Source organism: Rhinolophus sinicus, linkage group LG16 (assembly GCF_036562045.2).
Source record: "Rhinolophus sinicus isolate RSC01 linkage group LG16, ASM3656204v1, whole genome shotgun sequence".
Taxonomy (NCBI): Eukaryota; Metazoa; Chordata; class Mammalia; order Chiroptera; family Rhinolophidae; genus Rhinolophus; species Rhinolophus sinicus.
In genome coordinates, this window is record NC_133765.1 from 31,532,911 (window position 1) to 31,559,996 (window position 27,086).

General features: G+C 49.5%; 1 protein-coding gene across 1 annotated transcript; it reads left to right on the forward strand.

The window, feature by feature from the left end:
- The first annotated feature begins 6,642 nt into the window (after window positions 1-6,642).
- On the forward strand, window positions 6,643-27,075 carry SLC8B1 (solute carrier family 8 member B1). The gene is given in 18 exon segments (XM_074321373.1): window positions 6,643-7,304; window positions 8,421-8,665; window positions 11,702-11,854; window positions 11,946-11,998; window positions 12,148-12,205; window positions 12,325-12,457; window positions 12,538-12,705; window positions 13,679-13,786; window positions 14,213-14,272; window positions 14,557-14,687; window positions 16,746-16,887; window positions 19,633-19,754; window positions 21,460-21,613; window positions 22,202-22,282; window positions 23,687-23,751; window positions 25,926-26,115; window positions 26,567-26,702; window positions 26,928-27,075. Coding segments are annotated over 17 exon segments (2,058 nt in total). The 5' UTR covers window positions 6,643-7,304; window positions 8,421-8,509.
- The last annotated feature ends 11 nt before the right edge of the window (window positions 27,076-27,086 follow it).

Sequence of the window (27,086 nt, forward strand, 5' to 3'; positions counted from 1 at the left end):
AAACGGGCACACATGCGTCACTGGTAAGAGTCCGGAATGAGGGTAAATGGATAATATCCAACAAAACTTCCTACGCATTTACCTTCTGACTCAGCAATCCTACTTCAAAATACTTACGCATAAGGTTATTCACTGCAGCGTTGCTGGTAATTTTAAAATATTGGAAACACCCTAACGCCCATGCAGAGGAGATCCGTTAAATAACTGGGGAACATCCACACAATGCAATTTTATGCAGCTATAAAGACAAATGAGGACATTTCCCAAAAACTGAATTGGAGTGATTACGAAGACATAGAGTTAATTGGAAAAAGTCAAGTACAAAAAAGGATATATAGTATTCTATATTTTGTGTAAGAAAGAAGGGGAAATAAAATTTATTTGAATCTTCTAATTTCTGCAAAGGAAACACAGGAAGGATAAACCAGAAACTAATGAAATTGGTTTCCCAAGGAGATAGGTGAGAATGGGGTGGGAGCGTTAGGAGTGATATGTCTCTTAGTAGTATATCTTTTTGTATAGTTTTGACTTTGGGAAATGTGTTGATATTTTACATACCTAGAAACAAATCAACAGGATGGGGGAAATCCATATTACTAAATAAAAGTAGAAACAAATAAACCTGACTTGCTTTAAATAAATAATATAACCATACTGAAAGAATCATGAACTCTATGTTATAAATTTGTTTTTTCAAAGTGTAATGGATGGGTGTAGCAATTCTGAAACTATTCTCTGTGTAGAATTGAGCAAATGAATAAATAGAATGCTGATGTGGGATCCAGGCTTTTTTCTATAGGATAATATCCTCAGAAGATTATTGTGGTATTGGGCTAAAACTCATGGTTTTTCACATTTATATGGAGAAATCTGGAAACATACTTGTACATACGTATTTCCTAGCTCTGTTCTCTTAAGAGGTCAGAGAGACAATGAGAACAGCTACCGTGTTTCCCTGAAAATAAAACTAACCGAAAAATAAGCCCTACCATGATTTTTCAGGATGACATCCCCTGAACATAAGCCCTAATGCATCTTTTGGAGCAAAAATTAATATAAGACGTGGTCTTATTTTGGGGGAAACACGGTCGTACCCAGATCTTGTTTTCCACTAAAGGGAGCCAGAGCTCCTGGGAGAAATGGCTGACTTCACAGCTGGCCAGGGAGAGTACAAGATAAGTCTGGAACAGCAAAGAATACTCATAGAAGGATGGAGACATGTCAAAAGGGCCAAGAGCTGGCATGAAGGGGTTCCCACTAGGGGACAATATAAATAATAACAGTAATGTACTTAAAAACACTGACTTAAATAAAAACCCATGACCCATCCTGGCACCTTGATCTTCGACTTCCAGCCTCCGCAACTGTGAGAAACAATCACCTGTTGTTTAAGGCCTCCAGTCCATGACCTATTGTTTAAGGCCTCCAGTCTATGGCAGCCCAAGCTGACTAATACACTGGGTCATATGATAATTCTATATTTAGCATTTTGAGGAACTGCCAAAACGTTTTCTAAAACAGCTGCATCATTTTACATTCTCTCCACTGTACGAGGGTTCCATTTTCTCCACATCCTTACCAACACTTGTTATTATCCATCTTTTTAAGTCTTAGCCATCCTACTGGGTGTGAAGTGGTATCTTAGAGTGTTGGTTCATATTTCCCTAATGAGTAATAATGGTGAGCATCTTTTCATACGCTTGTTGGCCTTTGTAAATCTCTTTGGAGAAAAGTCAGTTCAGATCCTTTGCCTATTTTTTAATGGATTATTTGCCTATTTATTGTTGAGTTGTAGGATTTTTTTTTTTTAACATATGCTAGCTACAAGTCCCTTATGAGAACAGTGATTTGCCAAACTTTTCTCCATGGGGGTGTTTTAAGCAGAGTAGGACTTGAGCTGATTTGGCATTTTAACAGGGTCTCTCTGGCAGCTGTGTTGATGACGGGGGCAGAAGCAGGGAGACGGTGAGGAAGGAGTCCTGCAGCTATCTGCGCACAGAGGCCAGGAAGGTGGCCGCGGAGGAGTAGAGAAGCAGTCAGACTTGGGATATACAGTTTTTGTCATTCTCGGGGAAGGATTCGCTGAGGGAATGGCTGGGGTGGGCGGAGAGAAAGAATCCGGAGGGACTTCAGTTTTACTTGCCCCTAGTGGCTGGAGGATGGAGTGGTCATTGAGATGGGAACAAATGCAGGGGAAGCAGGATGGGATATAAGGGAGATTATTGTGAGAGTCCAGGGTTCCAGGAAATGTGTCTGTGTGTCCTTGGGATATTTTCTAAGCACAGGAAGGCCTGTCTTCACTGAAGAGAGAACTGACAGCCAGGAGCAACAAGATCAGGGCCAAGTGTAGTGCAAGGTTGGGGCAAGGTTTGTGCCCCAGGAGGTAGGGTAACAAAGGGAGGGGAAGAAGGAGAGGGAGAGAGGGGCCCGGCCTCAGGGAAGGGTCAGGCGGAGGCCACTGGAGGTCGTCAGGGATGCTGGAAAGTCACAGATGCTGGGCAGGCTTTCACTGGAGGGCCACTGAAGCAAATCCAGCTGGTGGCAGTGGCCAGCCTGGCAGTCTCTGCACTCCGGGAAGTCCCTCAAAAAACACCCTTTTCAGAAATGCTAATGAAAATCTCAAGATATCATCTCACACCTGTTTGGATGGTGATTATAAAAAGAAAGAAAGAAAGAAAAATGACAACTGCTGACCAGGATGTGGTGAAAAAGGAACCTTCTTGCATTGTTGGTGGGATTGCAGATTGGTGCAGCCACGATGGAAAACAGTATGGAGGCTCCTCAAAAAATTAAAAATAGAACTGCCATATGATCCAGCAATCCCACTTCTGGATATTTATCTGAAGGAAATGAAATCAGGATCTTGAAGAGATATCTGCACTCTTGTGTTTATTACAACATCATTCACAATAGCCAAGACATGGAAGCACCTAAATGTCCATGGATGGATGAATGGATAAAGAAAATGTGACTATACACACACACACACACACACACACACACACACACACACCCCTATATATTCAATGGAATATTATTCAGCCTTCAAAAGAAGGATCCTGCCATTTGTGACATGGATCCTACAGGACATTATGCTCTGTGAAATAAGCCAGACACAGAAAAACAAAGACAGCATGGTCTTACTTACATGTGGACTCTAAAATACTCACACTCATAGAAGCAGAGAGGAGAGCAGTGGTTGCCAGGGGCTGGGGGAGGGGAGGGGGAAATGGGGAGATGTTGGTCCAAGGGTGCAAAGTTTCAGTTATGCAAAAACGACTAAGTTCTGGAGGTCTAATGTGCAGCATTACATTAGTCAGTGCTCGTTAGTGCCTGTCGTTAACTACACTGCGCTGTATATTTGAAATTTGCTAAGAGATTTGACCTGAAGTACTCTCACCACACACAGACGTGGTAACTATGTCTGTGGATGGATAAGTAAGTTAGCTAGCTCATGGTCATCATTTCACAACATGGACGTACATCGTAACAGGGGCTACCATGTCCCAGTCAGTTTTTAAGGTCCCCACAGTCCAAGGAAGCTGGCCAGCCCAGGAGAACGGGGCTCCCCGACACAGAGCACCCAGGCCTGGCTCAGAGATGGTCTAGTCAGCACCAGGTGGGCCCGCCTCTTGTGTCAGCATTGCTCCCGTGCTCAGCTTGTGACTCTTCCTCTGTGGGTCATATGACCTCCTACGGCCATCGCTGTGGCTCAGGAGTGACCAGTCACCTGGGTAAGCTTCATGTGACCGCGGAGGCATTCTGTGTTCCTGTAGACAAGACATCTGGCACCCACCTGACAACGACCATTTCCTCATTTAATATTCACAACTGCCCTAAGAAATCCATGAAACCCTAACCCCATTGTAAAGACGGGAAATCAGAGTCCAAGAACAGAGGTGACTTTTGCCAGGGGCGAACTCAAGTTAGTTGGGGACCTGAGTCTAGCTGATCTGAAGACCTGATTCTTATCCACTATCTACGGGGGGACCCCAAAGAGAAGAGCTCTAAGTTCTTACCAAAATGGATTTAACAAGTCTGTTAATGGCACGCAGGAATGTCAAGGGCCATTATTGGACATTTCGGTATTTTTAATTATTGCACCATTGTTAAATTTGCAGTAGTAAACATTCTTGTGCTGAGAGCATTGTCTGCATCTTCTTTTTACTTCAGGAAAGCTCCAGAAACAACATTGGTGGCGTAAAAGACCCACGTGTTTTCAAGGCTCTTAAGATCGACATCTATCAATCGCCAAGTCTCTTTCTAGTAGAATTATTCCCATGGAGACTGCTCCTGGCAATGCCTGTGAAAACACTCCCTCACAACTGATACTGTCCACTGGTAACTGGGCTGCCACAGGAGGTCATGAGCCCCTTGTCCTGGAGGGGTTTAAGTAGGTGCAGTGTATCAGGGCTGCTAGGATCAAGAGGGAACTTGAATTGGTTGCAGGTGAGACGCAGGCACCTTAAGGAAACGTCTAAGTCTCCGACACTCTTGTGCGAAGACTGAACCTTCTGATTCTCTCTCTTTCTTTCCTCTTTTAATTTCCCCTTCAAGCCTTACTACTTCCACTACTTCCAAGTATCACGCTTTCCCAGGTACTTGCATTGTTCCCGGAGCTGCCCCCCACGCCCTGAACAGGGGTGCTGAGTATCAGGCACATGTAGCCTTACCTTTGGGTGATGGAGAACCCTCGGGCTGTGGTGGTGAAGGGGACGCACTTGGTGTCACATACACCTGGGTGCAAATCCCGTTTCTGCCACTTCCCAATGAGTGTCTTGCGGACAGGTCACTTCATCTCCCTGAACCTCAATTTTCCTCCTCTGTGACATGGGGATCCCTGTAGCCCTCACCCCACAAGGCTGTTCAATGGGAAAAGCATGTGAACACTCACTACAAATTTAAGTCTTCAATAAAGGCATTATTATTATTTTTTAAATTAAAGTTTATTGGGGTGACTATTGTTAGTAAAGTTACATAGATTTCAGGTGTACAATTCTGTATTACATCATCTATAAATTCCATTGTGTGTTCACCACCCAGAATCAGTTCTCCTTCCATCACCATATACTTGATCCCCTTTACCTTCATCTACCACTCCCTGGCATAATTTATTTTTATTGGTTTTGGGTTTGTTCATTGGAGGCAGAGAACAGGACTAGCCTGCATGTGATGCTGCCGGCAGCTTTCCACCCAATGGGATTTAAGGGTCCTTTCTCCCCCTACCTCCAAAATATAGCTCCCCTCTGCTGCTTATTATGCCACCTAAATATCCATCGCTAGTCACCTTTGTGGATTAAGGCCTGGTGGCAGATTGCATTTTCCACAGGTACATCAAGAGCTTGCGTGTTACGTGCTCTCCCTACAAAGTGGCTTTGACATACTTCCCACTGAAACGCAGGGTCTGTGTTTCCTTTCCTTGAATCTGGGTGGACCTGTGACTATAGTGGAAGTGACGTTACACACAGTGTTATGTTTCGTATCGCAAGGACACCATGAGTTAGGCACTACTGTCATCCCTGTTTACGGGAAGGAAACTGAGGCTCAGAGAGTCTAAATGTTTCCTGAAAGCCACACAGAAACCCATGCTCTGAGATTCCAAACATATCAAGTAGGGAACTAGAGTTGTGCTCTCTCTCTCTCTCTGAAGGTGAGAAGCCTCAGGGGTGGCCAGCAGACAGGGAGGAAACAGAAGACCACCTGGAGGCGGTGGCATTGGAGCTGGGCCTGGCAACAGGAGTAAGAGTTTGTCAGGTGGAGAAGGGAAGGGCTGGCATCCCGGGCAGGGGGTTCAGAGGAGCAGAAGTGTGGCCATGTGTAAGGGTGTTCAGAGAATGGAGAGCATTTCTGAGGCCAGAGGTGGGGGTAAAAGAGGAAGTCAGAAAGGGGCGGTAGGGCTTCCCAGGCCCGGCCCAGAGCTGGCTCTCTGTCCAGGAAGCAGGCTGCCTTTGAGAGAGAGGCGTGGGATTCGATGTACGCCAATTGTGGAGGTGGGCACAGGGCTGGAGGGGCGGCCTGGGAGGACACACGGGTCCCCAGCCTCATCACCTCCGTTCGTTCCAACCTCTGTGCTCTCCCCAGGCCAGCGGAAGGAAAGACAGACATGACCAGAACCTCCCCAGGAGGCTGGGAAACTGGGGAGAAGTACTACATCAGCCCGGACTAATAGATCACTAAAACCCCTGTCTTGACCTACAAGTATTTGCCTTTGTTCTTCTCTTAAAAGTGATGCTACTAGAGAGAAACGCTGAACTCAATTAGGGGGTCTCTCAAATAGAGGCGTTTCAGGCAGGAGAGCCGGAATATTTGTGGGTAAAGTGGGGCTTTCCCCACCTGGGACCTTCTCCAATACTCCTTATCACCAACGACTACTAGAAGTATTTTGGAGTCTTCTCCCACCTCTTCCTCGGGAATAGAACCCCTTAGTTTCACCCTCTAACTTCCCCTGTCCGACCACCTGCCGTCTTTACCCCTAAGGTTTCATCTCTACTTCTGCTTTAGATGCGAAAGCAGAACCGATGGACAGAGGATTAAGAGGGGTAGCGAGTGGGGAAGACCCTCGCGTCCTCCCGGGGAGCAGGTGCCTTTAAGGACAGGGGCGGGGCGAGCCCTAAGGGGCGTGTCCTTGGGACGAGGCTGTGTAAGGGGCGGGGCCGGAGCCGGGTGAGCCCCGGACCGTACCCGGATCCAGCCCCGGACACTGGAGCAGGCGGGGATCGGGAAGGCCGCGAGGCCCGGTGGGGTCAAGGTTCGGAGGTTACGGGTTCAAGGCCCCGCCTAAGGTAAGAGGAGCCTGTCCACCCCCTAGGACGCCGCGGGAAGACCCTGCACCCGAAGTTGAACTTCTCAACATCCGTCGTGATTGGGAAACTGAGCACATTGACGTTCTCGCAGCTAGAAAGTGCAGCCGCAAATGTGGTCGCAGTCCCCGTTTTCTGCCCCTGCCCCTTCCTATCAGGTCTGCAGAACTTCCGAGCGTCTGAGCTCCTGGCACTGGACAGGCGCACGGGAGACGCTCCTTGTGAATGAGTACAAGAAATCGGCGGCCAACAGAAAGGAGAAGCCTGCTGGTCCTCACGTTGGGGACACTAGAGGCGCGAGCATTTATTGAACCCTTATTGTATGCTCCGACGGGCCAGTATTTGTCTCCATTTTACCGAGGAATCGGAGGCTCAGAGAGGTGAAGTCACCTCCCTATGGCCGCACAGCTCATAAGCGACTAAGACTGAATTGGAAACCTGGAGCCTCTGATTCCATGTTAGCACTTCCAAGTCGGTGACAACAGAAAAGGGAAGAGTCAACAGGTGAGGGAAGAGTGCTGGGACAAGGCACCTCCACCCTCTCCTCTCCCCTTTACTTCCTCGGGGCCTCCTCCTCCCGATCCTGCCTCAGCCAGGACACTGAGACACGCCTGTGCAAAGAATTGCAAAAAAAAACAACGAACGTTGTTTCTGCACTGTGTTTTTTTTGATGGCAAGAGTAAAACATGCTCATCTAAACATGTGGAAGAGTCAGTTAATGTGCCAAGGATTTTTTTCCCCCCAGTTTAATTTCTTTGGAATAAAAATGAAGTCGGTTTTGACCCGGTGTTGAGGGAAAAGGCCGAGTCCTGCCGGAATCTGCTAACTGGCGGTGTGACTTTGAGCAATTCACTTCCCTTTGGGCCTCCATTTCCCAGTCAGAGGCACTGTGGGCTTTGTGACCTCCTTACTGTGTAACCTCAGGCAGGTTATGGAGCTCCTCGGAGCCCAGCTCCCTCCTCTAAAAGGGGTGGGACAATAAGCTCTCCAAAGTTGTTCTGAGAACTAGATAAGGGAAGCAAAGCCCAGGAGCTGAGAGTGAGGAAAGAGCCTAACTGTGGCCCAGTTTGCTCATCTGTAAAATGGGAGTAATAGTTGTGCCCACTCCTGACAAGTTGTGGGCATTATGTGCTTGGCTCAATGTAAGACATAGAACAACAGCGTTGCTTAGTAGTCTCAAACTGGTGGCCCAGAGGCCAAATCCACTCCCAGAAGTATGTTTTTCTGTTGTTCTAAGGATTTGCCCAGTCCCCACCACTGCCCACTTCCTGTGTTTATCTCATCCACCTAGCCCCTGGAGGCAAGAAGCTCTGAATTCCCAATCTCAGGATAGTCCCTTCCAGCTTCCAGCTTCTCATTCAGGCTCGGGAGGAGGGTCCTAGGTTTCCATGGAGATATTGCTGGGGACACAGGAAGAAGGGCATATCTAATCTGTTTGCTGAATGTGGGGGGCTGGGTCCCTCCAGTAACCTCCATCCAGAATAGGGGTTTCTACATTGGTTTTCTTTTGGTGGGGGGAGGAGAATGGGCAATTTCTCAGTTGAAAAAGTTATCAGGCCCCTCCTGCTGGGTCCTGGGGTATTCAGTGACACTGTCCTCTTTCTCTCCCACACCCCGCAGGTCGCTGGAGCTGCCAGCCATTTGGAATTGAAACACTGCAGAAGAGGAAGCAGAGTGTGAAGGCCAGGCGCCGTGGGGGCTGGGGGCTGATGGCCGGCAGGCAGCTGATTCTGCACTGGGTGCTGCATTTACTCTGTGTGCTGCTGATGGTGAGGACAGTGTCCGGGGCCAGCAGCCCATCTACGGGGACCCACACCAGCCCCGAGTTTCCAGCCTCAGGTGTGAACCAGACCCCTGTGGTAGATGTGAGTATCCTGGCAGGAAGCTGGCATCTGGTGGGGATATATTCATCCAATCAACAAATAGCTATTGAGCATCTGCTGTGTGCCAGGCACTGAGTTGATCCCTGGGATATACCAGCAACCACAGAGATGAAAATCCCTGTCCTCACGGAGCTAACAGTCTCCTGGGAAGATAGTTAAAGAAGTAAACATGTAAAATGCAGGTGGTAAGATGCTAAATGTCCTGCAAATAATAGGATCAGGTGATATTGGGGAGGGCATATTTCCAACTGTTTCAGATTGGGTTGTCACAGATGGCTCCTATGAGGAAGTTACCTTTGAGTCAAGCCCTGAATGGAGAAAAGAAGCCACTTATACAGATATCTGGGGGAAGAGCATTCCAAGAAGAAGAGAATAACAGGTGCAAAGACCCTGAGGCAAACTTAGTATGTTCCTATAGCAGTGAGGATGCCAGAATGGCTGGAATAGGGTGAGTGAGGGGAGCAGTATTGAGATGAGGATGGAGAGGTAGTGGTGGCCAGATTACAAAAGACCTTATAGGCTGAAGCTAGGAGGTAAGATTTGTTTTACAATAGTGGGGAGCCAATGGAGGGTTTAAGCAGAAGGACATCAAAATGAGATTTATTTCTTCAAGGGATCTCTCTGGCTCCTCTGGGAGAATGGAATTAGAGGGATAAGATTCAATAAGAAAAGGCAAATATTCCAATTGAAAAAACTGGCAGTTGAGACAAGGAATACAAATGGCCACTAACATAGGAAACGAGCACTTAACTTCACAAGTCATCCAGGAATTGCAATTGAATAAGGAGGTTCCTACTAAATTTGCCTGAACAAGACTGCGGTAGCCAGTGTTGGTTCAAGTGCAGACACACGCTCATTTCTCGTTGCTGGTGGGAGTGGGTGTAAGTAGAGCTTTGGAGAGGGCATTTTGGCAAAACGCATCAATGTTTAAGATGCTTATTCCTCTGCAACAGACACAGTCAGGACTCTGCCCAGGTCCTTTGGACTCTACCGTTTTGGTGGGTTCCTGTTGACTTCTAGTTGGCAGCATCGTTTTCCAGAACCCCCCATAAGCATGGTCGCTGGAAAAGCTGGGAAACTAGCACCCCCCCCTCCCTAGCAGTCTTCACTGACAACTGACAGGAGTTGGTGTATAAATACCCAGCTCCCTCTCCACTGGGAAGTCTCAACCTAGCCTTCCTCCCTCTTCCACTCCCCATGGTGCTGTTCGTATTCCATATACCTCCCAAGTGTACAAGTTATGTGTACAGGCAGGCCTCGGAGCTATTGCGGGTTCGGTTCCAGGGCACTGCAATAAAGCAAGTCCCACGCATTCTTAGGTTTCTTACTGCACGGAAAAGTTCTGTGTACACGATCCTGTACTGCATAACGATGATGAAAAAGTGAAACAGGGCGATGTTACAGGAAAAGAAAAGAGTGTCCTTGGCTTCACGTGGGAAAGAATTCCAACGTGAGCCGATAGAGAGTTTAAAATAAGTTTATTTAGCAGACAGTAAGTAAGAAAACAAATGCCCCCGCCCCCCACAGACAGAGTGGTGGTCTCTAATTGCTGGTGGAAGAGAGACTCCCTCCATGCCCTGGGCTAGAGTTTATCTGTGTTTTCTGCTTCCACGGAACATTCACTGGTAAGGGGGGAAAGGACAACAGGAGAACCATGGTAAGTTTAACTTCACTAAGATGCAAGAAGAATAGGGGCAGGCTGGTTTTTAGCTCCTGTAAAACACGACCTGTGCTTTATTTGCCTTGGGCTTAACTACAGGATGGTCCACATGGTCTGTCCTTGATCACCGTCCGCCTGAGTTTTGTGTCTTGGAGCATTTAGGCAGCAGTCTTGGAAGCCAACCCCTGAATGCTTTCTTCTGCAAAAAATAGTCCTCATGTCCCTTCCCTATATTAGCGAGAATTAACCAACATGTGTCACAGACACACTAATGGAGCAAATGCTATTGGAAAAATAGCGCCGGTAGACTCACTCGACACAGGGTTGCCACGGACCGACCTTCAATCTGTAACAAACGTAATATCTGTGAAGTGCTGTAAAATGAGGTATGCCTGTCGGTCCTTGTCTCTGAGTCGCTTTTGGAGAAACCTAGACTAGGATATGCTCTGACTCAGTACTTTCACTTCTAGAATTCTCTCTGACCAGATATGCTCCGAGAGTCACGTGCAAGGAAGTTCTCTGTTGGTATTACTGGAAAATTAGATACACCCAAACTCCCACCAATGGGAAAATGTTACCTCTACTATGTATCATGTATAGTATGAAATACCATTCTGCTGTGAAAAAGACTCTGGAGGGAGGCAGGGGGTTGTGATAGTCAAAATAGGGGTTCTAGATTCTCAAAGGGCCTGGGTTCTAACCGCGACACTGCCTTAAGTCTCCTTATCTGTATAATGGGCGTGATAATAGTACCTTCCTCCTAAGATTCTTGTGGGTGGGAGATTTAACCGAGATGCATTTTTAAGCTCCTAGCACTGTGCCTGGCATCTAGAAATCACTCAGAATGTTTTGACTTTTATCACCGCTGTCCTCGTTATGTGTACCAATATGTTATGGCCCATATGCGAAGTGGTAAAAGCAAATTGCGGAAACAAGAGATTTAGGATGGATCCAATTCCGTAAAACAAAACAAACTGTAAAATAGGAAGTCTATACAAATGTCATATAGGAAGTCTATACAAATGTCATTGAACTGAGAAATGCCTGTAAGGGTCTGCCTCAACTTGATTGTGGCGGGACCTCTGGGGAGAAGTGGGACGATGGAGAGCAGGGATGGGAAGGGGGAACTGAGAAATCTTTATCTGTTGTTTGTTGTTTATTTTTAAAAAAGCAAACAGGTGTACATTCATTGCTTGCTAATTTCAAACACGAGATTATTATTTTTTTAATTGATGTGGGTAGTTGGCATCTGGAGGGTTTCAAGGCCAGGCTGAAGGAGGTCATCTTTGGCAGCTTAGATGGGTGCAATCACCCTTGGGGTGTCGACGCCTTACACCCCCCTCCCTCTCCTCCTGCAGTGTCGTGATGTGTGCAGCCTGAACGCCTCTGACCGATGTGACTTCATCCGGACCAACCCTGACTGCCATAGCGAGGGGGGCTACCTGGACTACCTGGAAGGCATCTTCTGCCACTTCCCGCCCCACCTCCTCCCTCTGGTCATCACCTTCTATGTGAGGTCCCACCCCCTCACAGCTGCTGGGCAGGGCTGGTGGCACCTGCTGGATTTAACGCTCCTTTCCCTCTCCGCCCCCCGCCCCCCAGGCTCTCTGGCTGCTTTACTTGTTTCTGATTCTGGGAGTCACGGCGGGCAAGTTGTGAGTTTGGCCTTGGGCTCAGGTCCAGCTTATAGATGGGAACATGGAGTCTGGGAGGTTGACATTTGGGCGATCCCAGGTTTGGGGGAAGGGTGGGAGCAGCGGGCCACCCACTGGGGAGTCTTCACCTTTTGCTTTTTTCCCCACAGTTTCTGCCCTAACTTGTCAGCCATTTCCACCATGCTCAAACTTTCCCACAATGTGGCAGTATCCTTTTGCTCAGATTCTGCTCCCTGGAGGGAGGGACGGTCGTTAGGGGGGTGGCTGGCAGTCAGGGCGGCAGCTTATGGCCCAGGAAAGGCCTGGGCAAGCTGGGGCCTTTGCAGGGACACCCCTTGACACACTTCCCCCATGGCGTCACCTTCCTGGCATTTGGGAACGGCGCACCCGACATCTTCAGTGCCCTGGTGGCTTTCTCAGACCCGCACACAGCCAGCCTGGCCTTTGGGGCACTGTTTGGTACGAGTGGCCCTGGCTGGGGGGTGTGGGGCAGCAGAAAGGGGTGCAGGGTGGCTTGAGCTTGGCGTCCTCTCCTCCAGGTGCTGGCGTGCTGGTCACCACGGTGGTGGCCGGGGGCATTGCCATCCTGCGCCCCTTCACGGCCGCCTCCAGGCCCTTCCTCAGGGACATCATCTTCTACATGGTGGCCGTGTTCCTGATCTTCACCGCACTCTACCTCGGCAGGGTCACACTGGCCTGGGCTCTGGGTGAGCAGCCACAGGTCCAGGGCCATCCCAGGGCTGGTGGGGTGGCAGGCACAGCAGGACAGGAGAGGGTGCTAGCGGCGCACAGACACAGGGCTCCTTTGGTTCCAAGTGATGGAAACCCTACTCAAGGCAGCTTGAGCGAAAACAGGAACACATGGTTCAGCTGACCAATGGGGACAGGGCAGAGCCAGGGGCGAGGCTCAGAATTTTCACAATTTCAAATTTTACTAAACAGTAGAGCCAGGATGCTGACTGGCCGTCAGGGCCCCAGCAGCATACACGGTCCAGTCAGACGATTCAAGTGACATGGATGGAGGGACAGTGTGCAGAGGGTTAAGGAAACCAACAAGGGTTCCTGAGCTGCGCAGATACCTAGGGACCAGCAACAGTGGGAGCCGTTCCCCCCCTTGCCTGGCCCCCATGCCTGAAGGGGCAGAGAATGGAGTAGCTGGAACCTAGCAAGGGCTGGAGTCCTGGAGCTGGTGCCACCCAGCGTGAGCGACAGTCACAGAGGGTCTTGGGCCCTGCCAGAGATGGGGCCCCACAGCAGGGAGGGAGCAGGGAAGAAATACCCTGGATGCTCTCCCTCCCGCTGCCTCGTGATTTGCTGCTGACCCTCCCACTGGCTGAACCCAGTGCAGCCCAGCTCAGGGCTGCAGGCTGCTGGGCTCCACCTCCCAGGACGCAGAGCAGGACACAGACCATTAGCACCTGGATGGGGTCCTGGAGGCCACTCTCTGCATCAGGCATTATCTCCTGATTTCTGGATTGTTAGGGTGTGGGGTTGGAGAGAAGATGGGCCAAGGAAAGCAGGGGACAGGGGAGTAGGCTCTGGGCAATGGCCATTTACCTACTGGTACTGGGCTGGGTGGACGCTGAGAGCCACCACTAACATGTCCCAGCCATAGAGCGGGCAGCCCTTGTTCTCTGGACCCTGATGCCACGTGGTGACAGCCTGCACCCTTGTCTGCAGGTTACCTAGGCTTGTACGTGTTCTATGTGTTCACTGTGGTTCTCTGTACCTGGATCTACCAATGGCAGCGGAGCAGAAGCCTGGTCTACTCCATGCCTGGTACTCCAGGTAAGAGTCGGAATTGAGCCGGCAAGACAGGACCAGTGGAGGCCGGCATCCTTTGCACCCTTCGCTGCTGCCCTACGTCTCGGGAGGCCTTTGCCGTGTCCATCTCCTCTTCATGCTTTTTCTACTCATTCTCCCAGGCTCCCACCTCCGTGCTTTTGCCTGTGCTAACGACGTCTCCTCATCACTTGCTCTGTCCAAGTTTACTAGCTACATCATTACATTTGAAAATGTTTTGTGAGTTAGACTTTCTCACTCTGTAAGAATTCCTGGGCGTGCACGGTGATTGCTGAGAAACCCAAAATACAGAGGTTCTGGCTACTGGACCCTGAAAGCTGCCCTGTCCCAGGGGAGCCCTGCCGTTGAATGAGGGTGGGGAGGGTGTGGGCTCCCTGGCTGGCTCACGTGACACGCTCGTGTCTCCTACAGAGATGCCCTCAGATTCCGAGGACGATCGGGTGTCCTCCACTACCAACAGCTATGACTACAGTGAGTCCGGGGCCCTGTGCCCAGCTGGGGCGGGGTGACCAGGGCAGGGCTGAGGGTGGAGACTTGGGGAGATGGGGCCACCCAGGTCCCAGGAATGAGGCCACTAACCAGCCTCACCTCTCAGTGCAGCTTGGCTGAGCTGTGGGCCGGGTGTGCCTGCCCCCTGCCAGGCACTGGGGTTTTCCTTCTTCCCAAGGGTTGGGAAGGCTGGTGCAAGGGGAAGAGGGTTTGCTGGAGGCTGAGCCAGCCACAGACGCCTGTCCCTCCCCATCGTGTACACCCAGGGGAAGAGTGCCAGCCGCTGCTCTTCTACCAGGAGTCCACAGCTCAGATCCTCGTGCGGGCACTCAACCCCCTGGATTACAGGAAGTGGAGGTACAAGCCGGCATACTGGAGGATCCTCAAGGTGTTTAAGGTAGGAGGGGAGACCTGGAGCTGGGCTCCCAGCTTCATGACAGTGGCCACTCAACCTTGTCTCGCTCAACGAGGGGGAGGGGGCCCGCTGAGACCCTCTCAGAATTAGATAAGCTGGGACTTGATGGGGACACTGAGTGATTGAGTGTGGCTGATGGCCTGACCTGGGGCTCTGCCCCCCATGGGAGAAGGAGAGCATCTGTCCAGAGGCAGAGAGAGAGGAGGAGGAGGGGACCCCTCCTAACTGGGTGAGGGCGGGGAACTGGGGCTGGGGTCAGGGAGTGGGTCAAGGTGAGTTCCAGTGAGAACAAGATTGAGTTTTTCTGATCACCTGTTGCTTCCCTGGGCTGAATGTCCTCTGAGTTCTGAAGATGACCAGGGCTCCCCAGGCTGGTGTACGAGGCATAGCTACAGCTGCCTTCCACCCTCCAGAACAAAAAGTCAGGGTACCACCTCACAGCCCCCTCTGCTCCTGGAGATAACCTGGAAACCTCCATCATGTGAAAATAATGAACTATATTTGAACCCCATGGTGGCTCTGGCTGAGTCATGACTTTGGGCAAGTCACTTCACCTCTGTGAGCCTCAGTTTCCCCCTCTATAAAATGGGGATAATGATTGTGCCTTTCTTCTGGAGTAGTTGTAGCAGTAAGTTATCGCTGCAACAATGCTGCATAACAAATGACCCTCAAACTCTCATTGACTTATGATGAGAATATTTTTTTTCTCATTCAAGGGCTTATGGGTCCTCTGGAGTGTGGTTGGTGTTCAGGTTTGCCCCACGTCTCACTCTGAGCCAGTGGATAGTTGGGACAGTGCTGTTTTCTTGGCAGAAGAGACCAAGGCAAACTTCACGAGCACATTTTTTTTCAAAGTTATATTTATTTTAAGTGTATTTTTCCAGGACCCATTAGCTCTAAATCAAGTAGTTGTTTCAGTCTAGTTGTGGAGGGCGCAGCTCACAGTGGCCCATGCGGGGATCGAACCAGCAACCTTGTTGTTAAGAGCACCGCGCTCTAACCAACTGAGCTAACCAGCCGCCCCCGCAAGCACATTTTAAGCCTCTGTTCACATCACAGTCACCAACAGCCCATTGGCCAAAGGAAGTGACATGGCCAAGTTCAACATCAATAGGACAGGGAAATACATTCTGCAACATTTCTAGTCACTTGACAAAATGTGTGGGTATTTAATTCTGTTAAGAATTACGAACAGTATCCAGCCTACCTCAGTGCTTATAACAATTTAATAAACTACTATGTGTGAAAGGCTGAGTATGGTGCCTAGCAGATAGTAAGCACTCTGTAAATGTTATTACTAACTTAGTTATTGGCTAAAAATACAAGGTGTGGAGTCAATCAGAGCTGGCCCTGAATCCCAGCTCCATATCCCCATCTGTGTGGCTTTGGAGACATTCCTTAACCTTTCTGAGCCTCAACTTCTCTGGAAGGTAGGAAAATAATAGTTCCCATGCATGGAGTTGGAGTTGTGTCAGGATTAGAGAATGAGGTGCTATGGTTGGCTGAAAAACGCCCCCCAAAGGTGTCGCCATCCTGATTCCCAGACCTTATGGGGAAAAAGAGACTTTGCAGATGTGATTAAGGATCTTGAGATGGGGAGAGGATCCTGGATTATCCAGATGGGCCCAATGAAATCACAAGGGTCTTTATAGGGAAAGAGGGAGGGCAGGAGGGTCAGAGAAGATGTAATGACAGAAGCCCAGTCTGGAGTGACTCGGGGCCACGAGCCAAGGAATGCAGGTGGCGCCTAGAAGCTGGAAAAGGCCAGGAAACAGTCTCCCTGAGAGCCTCCAGAAGGAGCGCGGCCCTGACGACACCTTGAGTTTAGGACTTTTGTCCTCCGAAGCCTGAAGGGAATAAATGTGTTGTTTGAAGGCACTTAGGACGTGACAGTGTGTTACAGCAGCAGTAGGAGCCGGCCACAGGCAAGTAGCCCAGGCCAGCACACAGTTCGTGCGTTAGCAACAGCCACGTTCTTAAGAAACTGAGCTCGGGGCTGAGTTCCCTGGCGACACCCTTCCGTCTTTGGACACTTGACAGCTGCCCGTGGAGTTCCTGCTGCTCCTCACGGTGCCCCTCGTGGACCCTGACCAGGAAGATAGAAACTGGAAGCGGCCCCTCAACTGCCTGCACCTGGTGATAAGCCCACTGGTCTTGGTCCTGACGCTGCAGTCGGGAGCCTGTGAGTATCCCCTCCCCCAGGCTAGCCCACCTTCCTCCTCCCCACATTCTAGAGTTTTCTTCTCAACCACACCAGGGGGCCTAGGCCATGGGCAAAATCCTGGACATACAGCAGGGACTTAATATATGCTTATGTAGTAAGGGACGCCAGCCTCCTGTGGTCAGTTGGTCCAATCCTATGGGCTCCAGACGGAGGCTGCAAACTGGTTGCCCTTGGACAGAGTCCAGCCCTCTCTGGCTTGTTTGCCTGCATTAAAAAAATTGGAGCTGTCACCTCAGAATCCAGGTTTGGGCTTCTAAGGACCTGGGCCACATTCCTGAAGGCAAAATTGCTGGAGCTGAGAGGGGCACCCCCACCCCCGGTGGAGGTGTCTGCTGCGTGATTCATCACAGGCCCCTCCATTGCCTACTAGGTGACGTGGGTGAATTACTTCCCTTGTTTGTGTGAGCTGGCTGGTCCCCACTGGCATTTGAGTTTTCTCTGTGTGCCCTGGGCTGTCCTTTTCTTTTCTGACCGGCTCTGGGTAAAGAAATGCCAGTCTTGTCAGGCGTGTTCTAACTCCTTCTACTCAGGTTCTTCCTGTTGTCTAACTTTAGTATCTCATGCTTTCCGTTTCTGTCTCGTCAGCTGGGCTCCTCCCCCTCAGCCCAGGGACAGCACCTGGAGGTGGAGGTAGGGCTCTGATGGCAAATGCATGGCCAGATGTGCTGTTATTTGCTCTCACAGTGTCAGGATGAACCAGCTGTCAAATTCCCTGTGAATTTCTCTCCTGATTCATGGGGGGACACAGGCACCCAGGAAGGAAAGTTGGAGGGCAGGTGATGGAGTATTTCAGGGCACGGTGTGACCCTGGAAACTGAGAAGGGCGCCCCTTATGGTTACCAGCTGCCCAGTTGGTTACAGCTGTCCCTTGTCTATTGAGCTGGGAAGCCCTGCCTCTCCCACCCAGGGACTTGCTTTCACAGTCATTGTGTCTTCTTAACAGAGTAGTTCCCAAACAGTCATTCACGAACCTTCTCTTGATTTTTCTCCTACTCTATACTATTATACATATTTTTTAAATCAGCTTTTTTTTTTAAATTTAAATGTTGCAAAAGAAACTATAACACCTGCGTCCATGGGAAACTGGCATCATTTTTCATAAATTCAAGGTAACGGCAAAAATAAACACAATAAAAGTAAAGCATCTGAGCCAGGAGCCTTTGTTAAATAGGGCATTTAGCAGGTGTTAGAGCTGCTGCAGACCCATTAGCGCCAAACAGAGACTTTCTCCTTATCGCAGGGAGAGAATTAAAGAAGTAATGCCTTCCCTGAGATGGCATTCTGTGGTACTTAGTGTCTTGTCCCCGTACCCCAACACCATCTAGGGGTAGCAGGTCTACACTAGAGAAAGACGGGTTCAGGCGAAAGCATTTGTGACCCCCTTCTGGTCTGAGCACTAGATAGAGAGAACCCCAAACTCAGCTCCCTGCCTGAGGGGGTATCATGATTCAAGTGGTGTCGTGTCAGCTGGCAGAGCCTCCCAATCTCACTGCCATCCTCCAGCCTCCTAGAACCATCTTTCTAAAGTGCCACTTTTCACGTGTTGTGGTCACCCCTCGTTCAAAGACCTCGATGGGTCCCCCGTGTCTCTTGGGAAAAAGTCCCTGTGCCCCAGCTGTCCTTTGAGCCCGCTGCCTTCCCCAGCCCTCTTTCTGCTATTGCTGGCACGGACCTGCTCAATTCCTTCCCACCCAACTCTTCCCTTTTCCCACGGAGCTCTTGTCTGCCCCTCTCCCTGCCCCACAAAACAGCTCACCTCTGCGCTCCCAAGAAGCCCTCCTGACCAACCCTGCTCCAATCACCTCCTAAAATTCCTCTAGCACAGGCTTGGCAAATACAGAGAAAGGGCCTCTCACCCAGGCATCAGGTATTAAAACCAACACTACTGGTGAAAGTCATATTCATTCAAAATTACAAGTCCCCTCCCCCCGGAAATCACCCATAATGTATTGTGGACATGGTTGTGTATTCAGCACCCTCACATAAATCTTATGGCCAATGACGTTTGAGAGCCAATGAGCCAGACTAAAGAAAGAACAAAAGGAAAGCCTTGTTGCACATGTCTGGGCTGTCAAACTACCCATTGCCTTTAAGACCAGTACGGAGTGTTCTGCCTGCCTGCAGGGTTTCTTCCCGTTAATGTTTCAATATGAAGCCTTATAGTGCATTGGTTTGTGGAATGGATTTTTCAAGAGAGCAGTTGCTGGACTCCAGAATCAGTAGGGAAGGTTGGATTTGTATAGTTCATCTCATGGAGTGATGCCCATCCATTAGTAATGTCTGGCTGGAGGGTGCCACCTTGAAGCTCAGTTGGAAAGAAGCATCATGATTGATTAGTGATGTCTGCCATGAGCATGGCAAAAGATAATTGTGGTGAATAGTTTTAGCTATGCCCATCCATCCCAGTTCTACAACAAAAAGCTGGAGAGACTCTTGTTTTTTCACGCCTGTCTTTTCTTTCCTGTGTGACTAGTGTGAGGACGGGCTGTGTCTTTAATTTCTCTGTCCCCCTGAGGTGCCTAGGACAGGGCTGGGTACGTAGGAGATATGTGTCTTATATCCCAACAGGTGAGTGCAAGTGGGTTGTATTTGTGGGCCTCTGCCCTAGGCCCCCTCAGTCATTCTTGGGGTGGAGGGGTTCAAAGAGGAGGTGCTGAGTTGAAGCTGTGGAGAGTACCAGCTCCCTTTCTTGTCCCTCTGCAGATGGCGTCTATGAGATAGGTGGCCTCTTTCCCGTCTGGGGTGTGGTGGTGATTGTGGGCACAGCCTTGGCTGCCGTGACCTTTTTTGCCACATCTAACAGCGAGCCCCCCAGGCTTCACTGGGTAAGAACCCTGGGATCTCCAAGCTGGGACAGGGGACTCTTCGGTCTCCGAGGCAGGTGTCCTCACCGCGCCTCGGGGGCAGTTAGGCCAGTAATCACCTTCCACAATGACAGGTCTTTAAAGCCACTTTGAGGGGTTTTGTACCTGTTCAAGGTCCTTTTTTTTTTCTTTTTTCTTTTGGTAATAGCTTTATTTTATTGAGATGTAATTCACATACCATAAAATTCACCCATTTAAAGTATACGGTTCAGTGATTTTTAGTACAGTTGAACCTTGAACTTCTAAGTGGACCTGCTCAGTTCAAAACCATATTGTTCACGGGTCAACTGTATATGTACAGAGTTGTGCAACCATCATCACAATCCACTTCAGAGCACTTTCATCACCCGCAAGAGAAACCCCGTATCCAACAGGCACATCCCATCCCCCTTCTTCTTCCAGTCCCTGGCCGCTGCCAATCTGCTTTCTGTCTCAATAGATTTGTCACTTCTGGGCATTTCATATCAATGGAATCATGTAATATGTGGTCTTTTGCGACTGGCTTCTTTCCCTTAGTAGCAAAATGTTTTTAAAACTTAGCCACGTTGTGGCAGGTGTTAGTAAGTAGTTCTTTTTCATGGCTGAGTACTATTTCATGGTGTGGCTATCGTACATTTTGTATATCCATTCAAATGTTCTCTTGGGCGTATTACTAAGAGTAGGACTGCTGGGTCAAATGGTAACAGTATGCTGACCTCATTGAAGACCTTCCAGGCTCTTTTCCACTCTATCCACGAGGAAGCACCTGGCTTCCAAAAGATCGCATTCCAGTGAGGGAATTGTTTGGGTTTGGTGAGTGTCTTTTTCCGTTCTCTCCACTCAACAGCACTCTAAGGAACTTTCTTTTTTTTTCTTTTGAAAATATTTTTATTAAAATACAGCTAACATACAATATTGCATTAGTTTCAGGTGCACACCATAGTTATTCAACATTTATATTGACTATATTCCCTATGCTGTACATTACATGAATTTTTAAGGCAGTTTGTCCAGAGACTTTTTCTTTAAAAATTTACCAGAAATTTTAATTTTTTTTACTATTTCTTGATTTCAAAATTTGTAGTTTTTATTTTTAGAAACTGAATGGATGTACCAACCCAAAGGGGGTCGAATTTTCAGCAAATTGATCACTTAAAGAAATGGTTTTCAGCCAGTGTCTCTTACTAGTTTTTGAAGTCCTGACACATGCTCCAACATGGATGCACTTTGAAAACAATGTACTAAGGGAATACATGGTCACAAAAGACCACATATTGTATAAATAAATGAGGCCATTTATATGACATGTCTAAAGTAGGCAAATTCATATAGACCGGAAGTAGAGTAGTGGTTCCCAGGGGCTGGGGTAAAGGTTGAAGGGATGGGGAGTGACTCCTAACAGGTACGGAGTTTCTTTTTGTGGTGATAGGTTCATAGACTGGAAATCTGATGAAAACTATGATGAACCCCCTTCTTTACAAAACAGTAATACTGAGCTGCCATTCTACTGACCACTTACTACGTGGCAGGCTCTAATTGCTTTGCATCTGTTAACTCATTTTATGGTCATGACAACCTCATGAGGTAGGTTACCATCCCATTTTCCACATGAGGAATCGAGGTCATGTCCCTATTGGGGGCTGGCCTTGGTCCTATCAGCACACTGTTCCCTCCACCCTGCCCCCAGCTCTTTGCTTTCCTGGGCTTCCTGACCAGTGCCCTGTGGATCAATGCAGCTGCTACAGAAGTGGTGAACATCTTGCGGTCCCTGGGCGTGGTCTTCCAGCTGAGCAACACTGTGCTGGGGCTCACGCTACTGGCCTGGGGAAACAGCATCGGAGGTGAGTCAGGGCCAGGCGGGGTGCTGGCCTGAGCACAGCCGCCAGAATTATGTGTAGTAGAAGCCCAGCCTATTTCCCACTCTCTGATGCACGGACACTCAGTGGCTCCCCCGAGTTCAGGCAAAACATGGAGCCCACTGCAGCCCACGATGGGTGTGTGGCATGTGGAGGCATTCACACATATATACATCATCCTTCTTTAGCTACAGCTGCCAAGTACGGTTGGCCAGGTTGTTCACTGCACAAGAGCATCCAAAATCTAGCTGGGGTGGGGGCAAAATCTAGCTCTCCTTTCACTCACCTTTTTGGGTACTTTTTCCTAATTTGCATGGAGGTGTGTGCTAGCAGCAGACAGGACTTGGGGGAAAATTTAGTGGTGGCATGTCATATCCACAAAATTGCCCCTGCTGGAAAAGAGTGGGGTAAAAGGAATCAAAAAGGAATGGTGTCTTATGGGATGCTGTGGCCTCCCATAGCACCCAGACCCAGGGGGCATTCATCCATGTTTGTTGACTGAATGACTGTGGGTAAGAATGAAGGAGGGCCTGGGAAGCCACTCACCACTTAAGGCCTCTCGTTTCCATGCAGATGTCTTCTCTGATTTCACGCTGGCCCGCCAGGGCTACCCGCGGATGGCGTTCTCAGCCTGTTTTGGTGGCATCATCTTCAGTATCCTTCATGGGGCTGCCTGAGCCTCAGTGCTGGTGGCACAGGCTCTGAGAGCCATGCGTGTGTTCCATGCACACCCTTGGGACTGGCTGTCCCTGCAACACCTGGGGCAGGTGACTTGGCTGCTGGAGCCTCCTCTCCCTCAGCTATAAAATGGGGCTATTGATACAACTGACCTTGGAAAGGTAGTTGTAAGGATTGAATGAGGTGACAGAAATGCTTGGCCCCTGGTAAGCGCTCAGTGGCTGGCAGATATTATTGTTACGGTGATGGCATTACCAGCAGATGCCACCATGCTGAGCCGTGTGCCCTGCGGAAGACCGTCTCCCTCTTGCTTATAAATATCATAGTTTATAGATGTCCAGGGTTGGCAAACCTTTTCTTAAAGGGCCAGAATTTAAATATTTTAGACTTTGTGGGCCATACAATGTCTTTTGCAGCTACTCAACTCTGCCACTAGTGTGAAAACAGCCATAGGACGTAAATGAACTGGCGTCCCTCTGTTCCAATAAAACTTTATTTATAAAAGTGTGCAGGGGGCCAGATTGGCCAGCAGGCTGTCATTTGCCAGCCCTTGGTTTATATAGAAAAGACAGGGCCAGGCAGGTGGGGCTGTGAAAAGGAAAGGGCTTGGAGACCAGACAGTCTTGGCTTCTAGTTCCTAGCGCCGCCACGTGCCGCCTCTCCCGGCACAGCACATGTCTTAGTCAGCGATCTCCTCTGTAAATGAAAAGAGGGTTGGGGTGAAGACTGGCAATGAGGTAAAGCTCCCGGATAGTTTCTAGCACATGGCACAGACTCAACAAGTGGTAGATATTGTTGCTTGTGAAATAAAGCGGTATTATTTAAAAGCACTTAAAGTGCAGCTCTCCCCAAACTCCACAACGAAGCAGCCGGTGGGTGAGCTGCAGGGCGGGCAGCTGGCACAACAGTCAGAATTGGCCGGGACCATGTGGTGCGCCTGCCATTCGTCACTCCTAGTGGCCCTTTTGTATCCACTGTGACCTGCCCCTGGCTTTTGGGCTCTCCTGACCTCTCAGGTTGGGGTGGGAAGGAGGGAACTAGGCCTGGAGCCGTGTCTCCTGTACCACCCCTAGAGGTAGCCTTGACCCACGCTCTAGGACCAGTCCCCCAACAGACCATGGGCGGTCACTTCACCTCACCTAGCCTCAGTTTCTCCATCTACTGAGTGCTTACCAGGTACCGAGTATTTCTGTCACCTCATTTGATCCGTAGAGTGCAAAATGTACACTGGACACTCACCTTCTTAGAGGTGCTAAAGCTGGATAGGGTCTTCTTGGGTAGGGTCGTTTTGGGGGATGTAGATGATAAAGAAAGCCCACGGGCCGTGTGGTCGGGGTCACGGGACGGTTGTTGCAGAGGACTTCCTGAGCCAGGCTGCAGATATCCTGGTGGGCGTGGGACTGGGCTGCCTGCTGCAGCTCTCCAGGGGCCACGTGGAGGTGAAGGTGAGTAGCCAGATGCTTCTGCGAGGGACCTCCTTATAATGCTCTCCCTTATCCTCTTCCGGTTCTCTGGACGGGAGACCATTCACATCTGAGCACTATACGTCCTGGAAGAGGACTTCTCTGAGTTTGTGACAAGTCTGACTTGTAGAATAGCTTCAAAACATTTTGCATGTAGGGTTGAAAAATGTATTCCTTACAAATTCAGAGACTAACGAAGATGTAGCTTTGGTGGAAGGGGCAGGGAGACCCTGAATTCGGGTGTAGGTCCCATCAGTTAAGTCTCTTGCTGATTTTAAGTGAATTAGGACATCTCTGAGTCTCAGTTTCCTCACCCGTGAAATGGGGGTGATAACAGCTCCCCACCCCCACACCCAGCTTCCTGGATAAGCACGTATGAGGTCAGGCTGGACACCTTATCCCAACTGCCCAGAGTACGGCTAAAAGGAGAGAGAACAATGACACCGTCTGTTGAAGACAGCCCCAGAGTGGTCGGGAGAAGCTTCTGAAATACAGTGAGGGATAGAGGGTCCCTGAGCATTTCTGGGGGGAGAGGGGAATGCATTAGACCTCCCGATCCAGGCATTCCAGGGGGTAGGGGCTGGAAATCTGCATTTTTAGAGAAGCTCTCTGGGGACTTAAGAAGGTGGGACACTTATCTAACAAGGTGGGCAGCTTAGATACCTCAAGGAGCCAGCAGGCAGGTAACTGAAATGTGTGGGCGATTCAGGGAGGCCTCGTGTGGCCAGATAGTCCAGATTTTCTGGAGAAGAAGAAATCAAGATTCCCAGGTAAACTTTTTCTATTTTAAAATATTGCACAGGGCAAAGAACAGCCCCTGCAAGACAGAGTGACCCAAGGCAGCAGGTGTGCGTCCCATCCCAGCGTCTCTATTGTGAAGGACTTGAATTCAGAGACCAAACAAGGGAAAGATTAGCATGGGAGGGGATGGGGCCCAGGGGATGTTTTTAAGGCTCTGCACCGAGTGGGGCTGGGGGAGTACTTGGAATGTCCCCCCAAGCTGAAAGGTGTTGTTCTTGAGGAACAAAGTCCCCCACCTCTTTCTCCCTGAGGCATCTAGGTCTTGAATAGACTCTGGCTGACTTGTAATTAGCTGTCAGCAGGGCGGTCTTTCCCAGTGGCCACGCCCAGCAGCAAATAGCTTACTCCTGCTTGGAAAGTTTGCTTTCTAAAAGATAAACACCCTCTGCAAATTTTGTTTATACTGTTCATGGGTTTAATAGGTTCCTTTCATTATCGATTCTCTGGCAGTTCCAGACAATGAGGCTTTAGGGTTGGCCCCCTGAGGGGCCTTTCTTTTCTCCTGTTCCTTGTGGTGTGTGTGTGTGTGTGTGTGTCTGCGTGTCTGCATCTGCATCCCACCGCCTTTGTGTTGAGTTTAGAAAATGCTCGTGCTGATAATTCAGTGAGACATTAGGCACCATGGAAGGGCATCCAAGAAGGACATCCACCGGGTACCGCTGGGTGCAAAACACAGGCCGTTCTTCAACAGTCACCTATTGGATGATCCCATTTCTATTTTCAGATTTGATGTACAGTCTATATGTATGTGTCCTCACACAGACACGTGTACATATGTCACTGTATGGGGAGGCAGGATAGGGTATTGTGTAAGCGCAGGGACTTCCATTTGGGCTCTGTCACTTAGTAACTACTCAGTTCCTCATCTGTGGATTGGTGATAATAGGAAGAGGAGAGGTTACGGTGTGTAAAACACCTAGCGTAGTACCTACTGTGAAGTCCTTGATATATGTTAGATAGATGCTGTATCTGGAAGGAAGATGGGGGTAGTTTCACTTCCTTCTACTCTTCTGTATTGCTAGAGAATTTTTCAACACTTTCATGATAATTATATATATAGATATATATTTCCTATATATAAATATATATTATAGGAAACATATATATGTACATATAATATACATAACATATATATTATATGTACATATATATATTAGTTTCCTAAGGCTGCCATAACTACTTACCACAAACTAGGTGGCTTAAAACATTGAATTTCAAGATGGGGTATGCTATCCAGCAGGGCACCTGCCCTGCAGCTCTGGGTGGAAAGTCCCTCACTGGCCCCTAGCGAGGGGCCCTCACACATCCATTTGGCTGTTGGCTGCAGTGACCCCGCCTTGTTCCCCCCTCCGCAGCTGGAGCCAGACGGACTGTTGGTGTGGGTCTTGGCGGGCGCCCTGGGCCTCAGCCTCGTCTGTTCCCTGGTCTCGGTCCCACTGCAGTGCTTCCAGCTGAACAAAGTCTATGGCTTCTGCCTGCTCCTCTTCTACGCGAATTTCCTCGTGGTGGCCCTGCTCACGGAATTTGGGGTGATTCACTTGTAAAGTATGTGAGTGACGCCGAGTGTCCAGGTCCACCTGGTGGTCGGGAGGTGTCACTGCAGGCAGGGAGATGGAAGACGGAGGGACTTTCTGCAGAGCCTGCAGGGAGGCGCGCACCGCAGTGAATGGGGTGTGGGCCCTGGGGAGCTGTTCTCTCTATTGAAGGTTCCCAGGTGCCGCTGTGTTCAGGGAGACGCACTAAGCCTCGTTTCCGGGACTTTGGAGACTGGGCTTCACTGTGGGTGGACAGTTCCAGGCAGGAGGTAAAACACTTCCTTGAATTGCCTCCAGAGCCTCACGAAGGTTGGGGTTTGGGGTGAAGGGGATGACTGGGTACCTTCCAGGCTGGTGTTGGAAGACCTGCAAAGTGTTCAGGGCCGGAGGCAACTACAGAGGCCCAGGCCCTGGCCCCTCCCTGTGTGCCCTGCTGCCTTCCTGCATCTTCTCCTCCTCAGGGCTCAAACAGATGCCAAAGCGGGGTTTAGGGAGTCAGGGCGACTGGGACCCCGTGGATAGAACACCTTGTGAGCCGGGGGCCTCAGGCCAATGTGGGCTGACTTCTAGAGCTGCACCGTCCAACAGAAGCGGAATGTGAGACAAATACCTAATTTCAAAGTTTTTAGTCACATTAAAGAAAGCAAAAAGAAAAACAGGTGAAATTAATGGTAATATATGTTATTGAATGTGATGGCACCAACATATCAGCCTGTGGAGCTGGCCCCACTTGTGGCAGCCACATTGGATGGCACAGCTCTAGACCGTATCTCTGTGACTGCTGGCCCTTGGCTAACTGCCCTGAACCTTGGGTTTCCCTAGCTGCAAAACAGGAGTCAGTCTGTGCCCTGTGCCTACCTCCGGGGAGCTGTGGACTGGGGTTCCAATGCCTACAAGCTCAGGGGAGGACGAGCAGTGCCCCCCACCCCTCAGGACCTTCCTGCTGCCAATAACCTTGCCTCTTCAGTAAGAGTTTGCCCG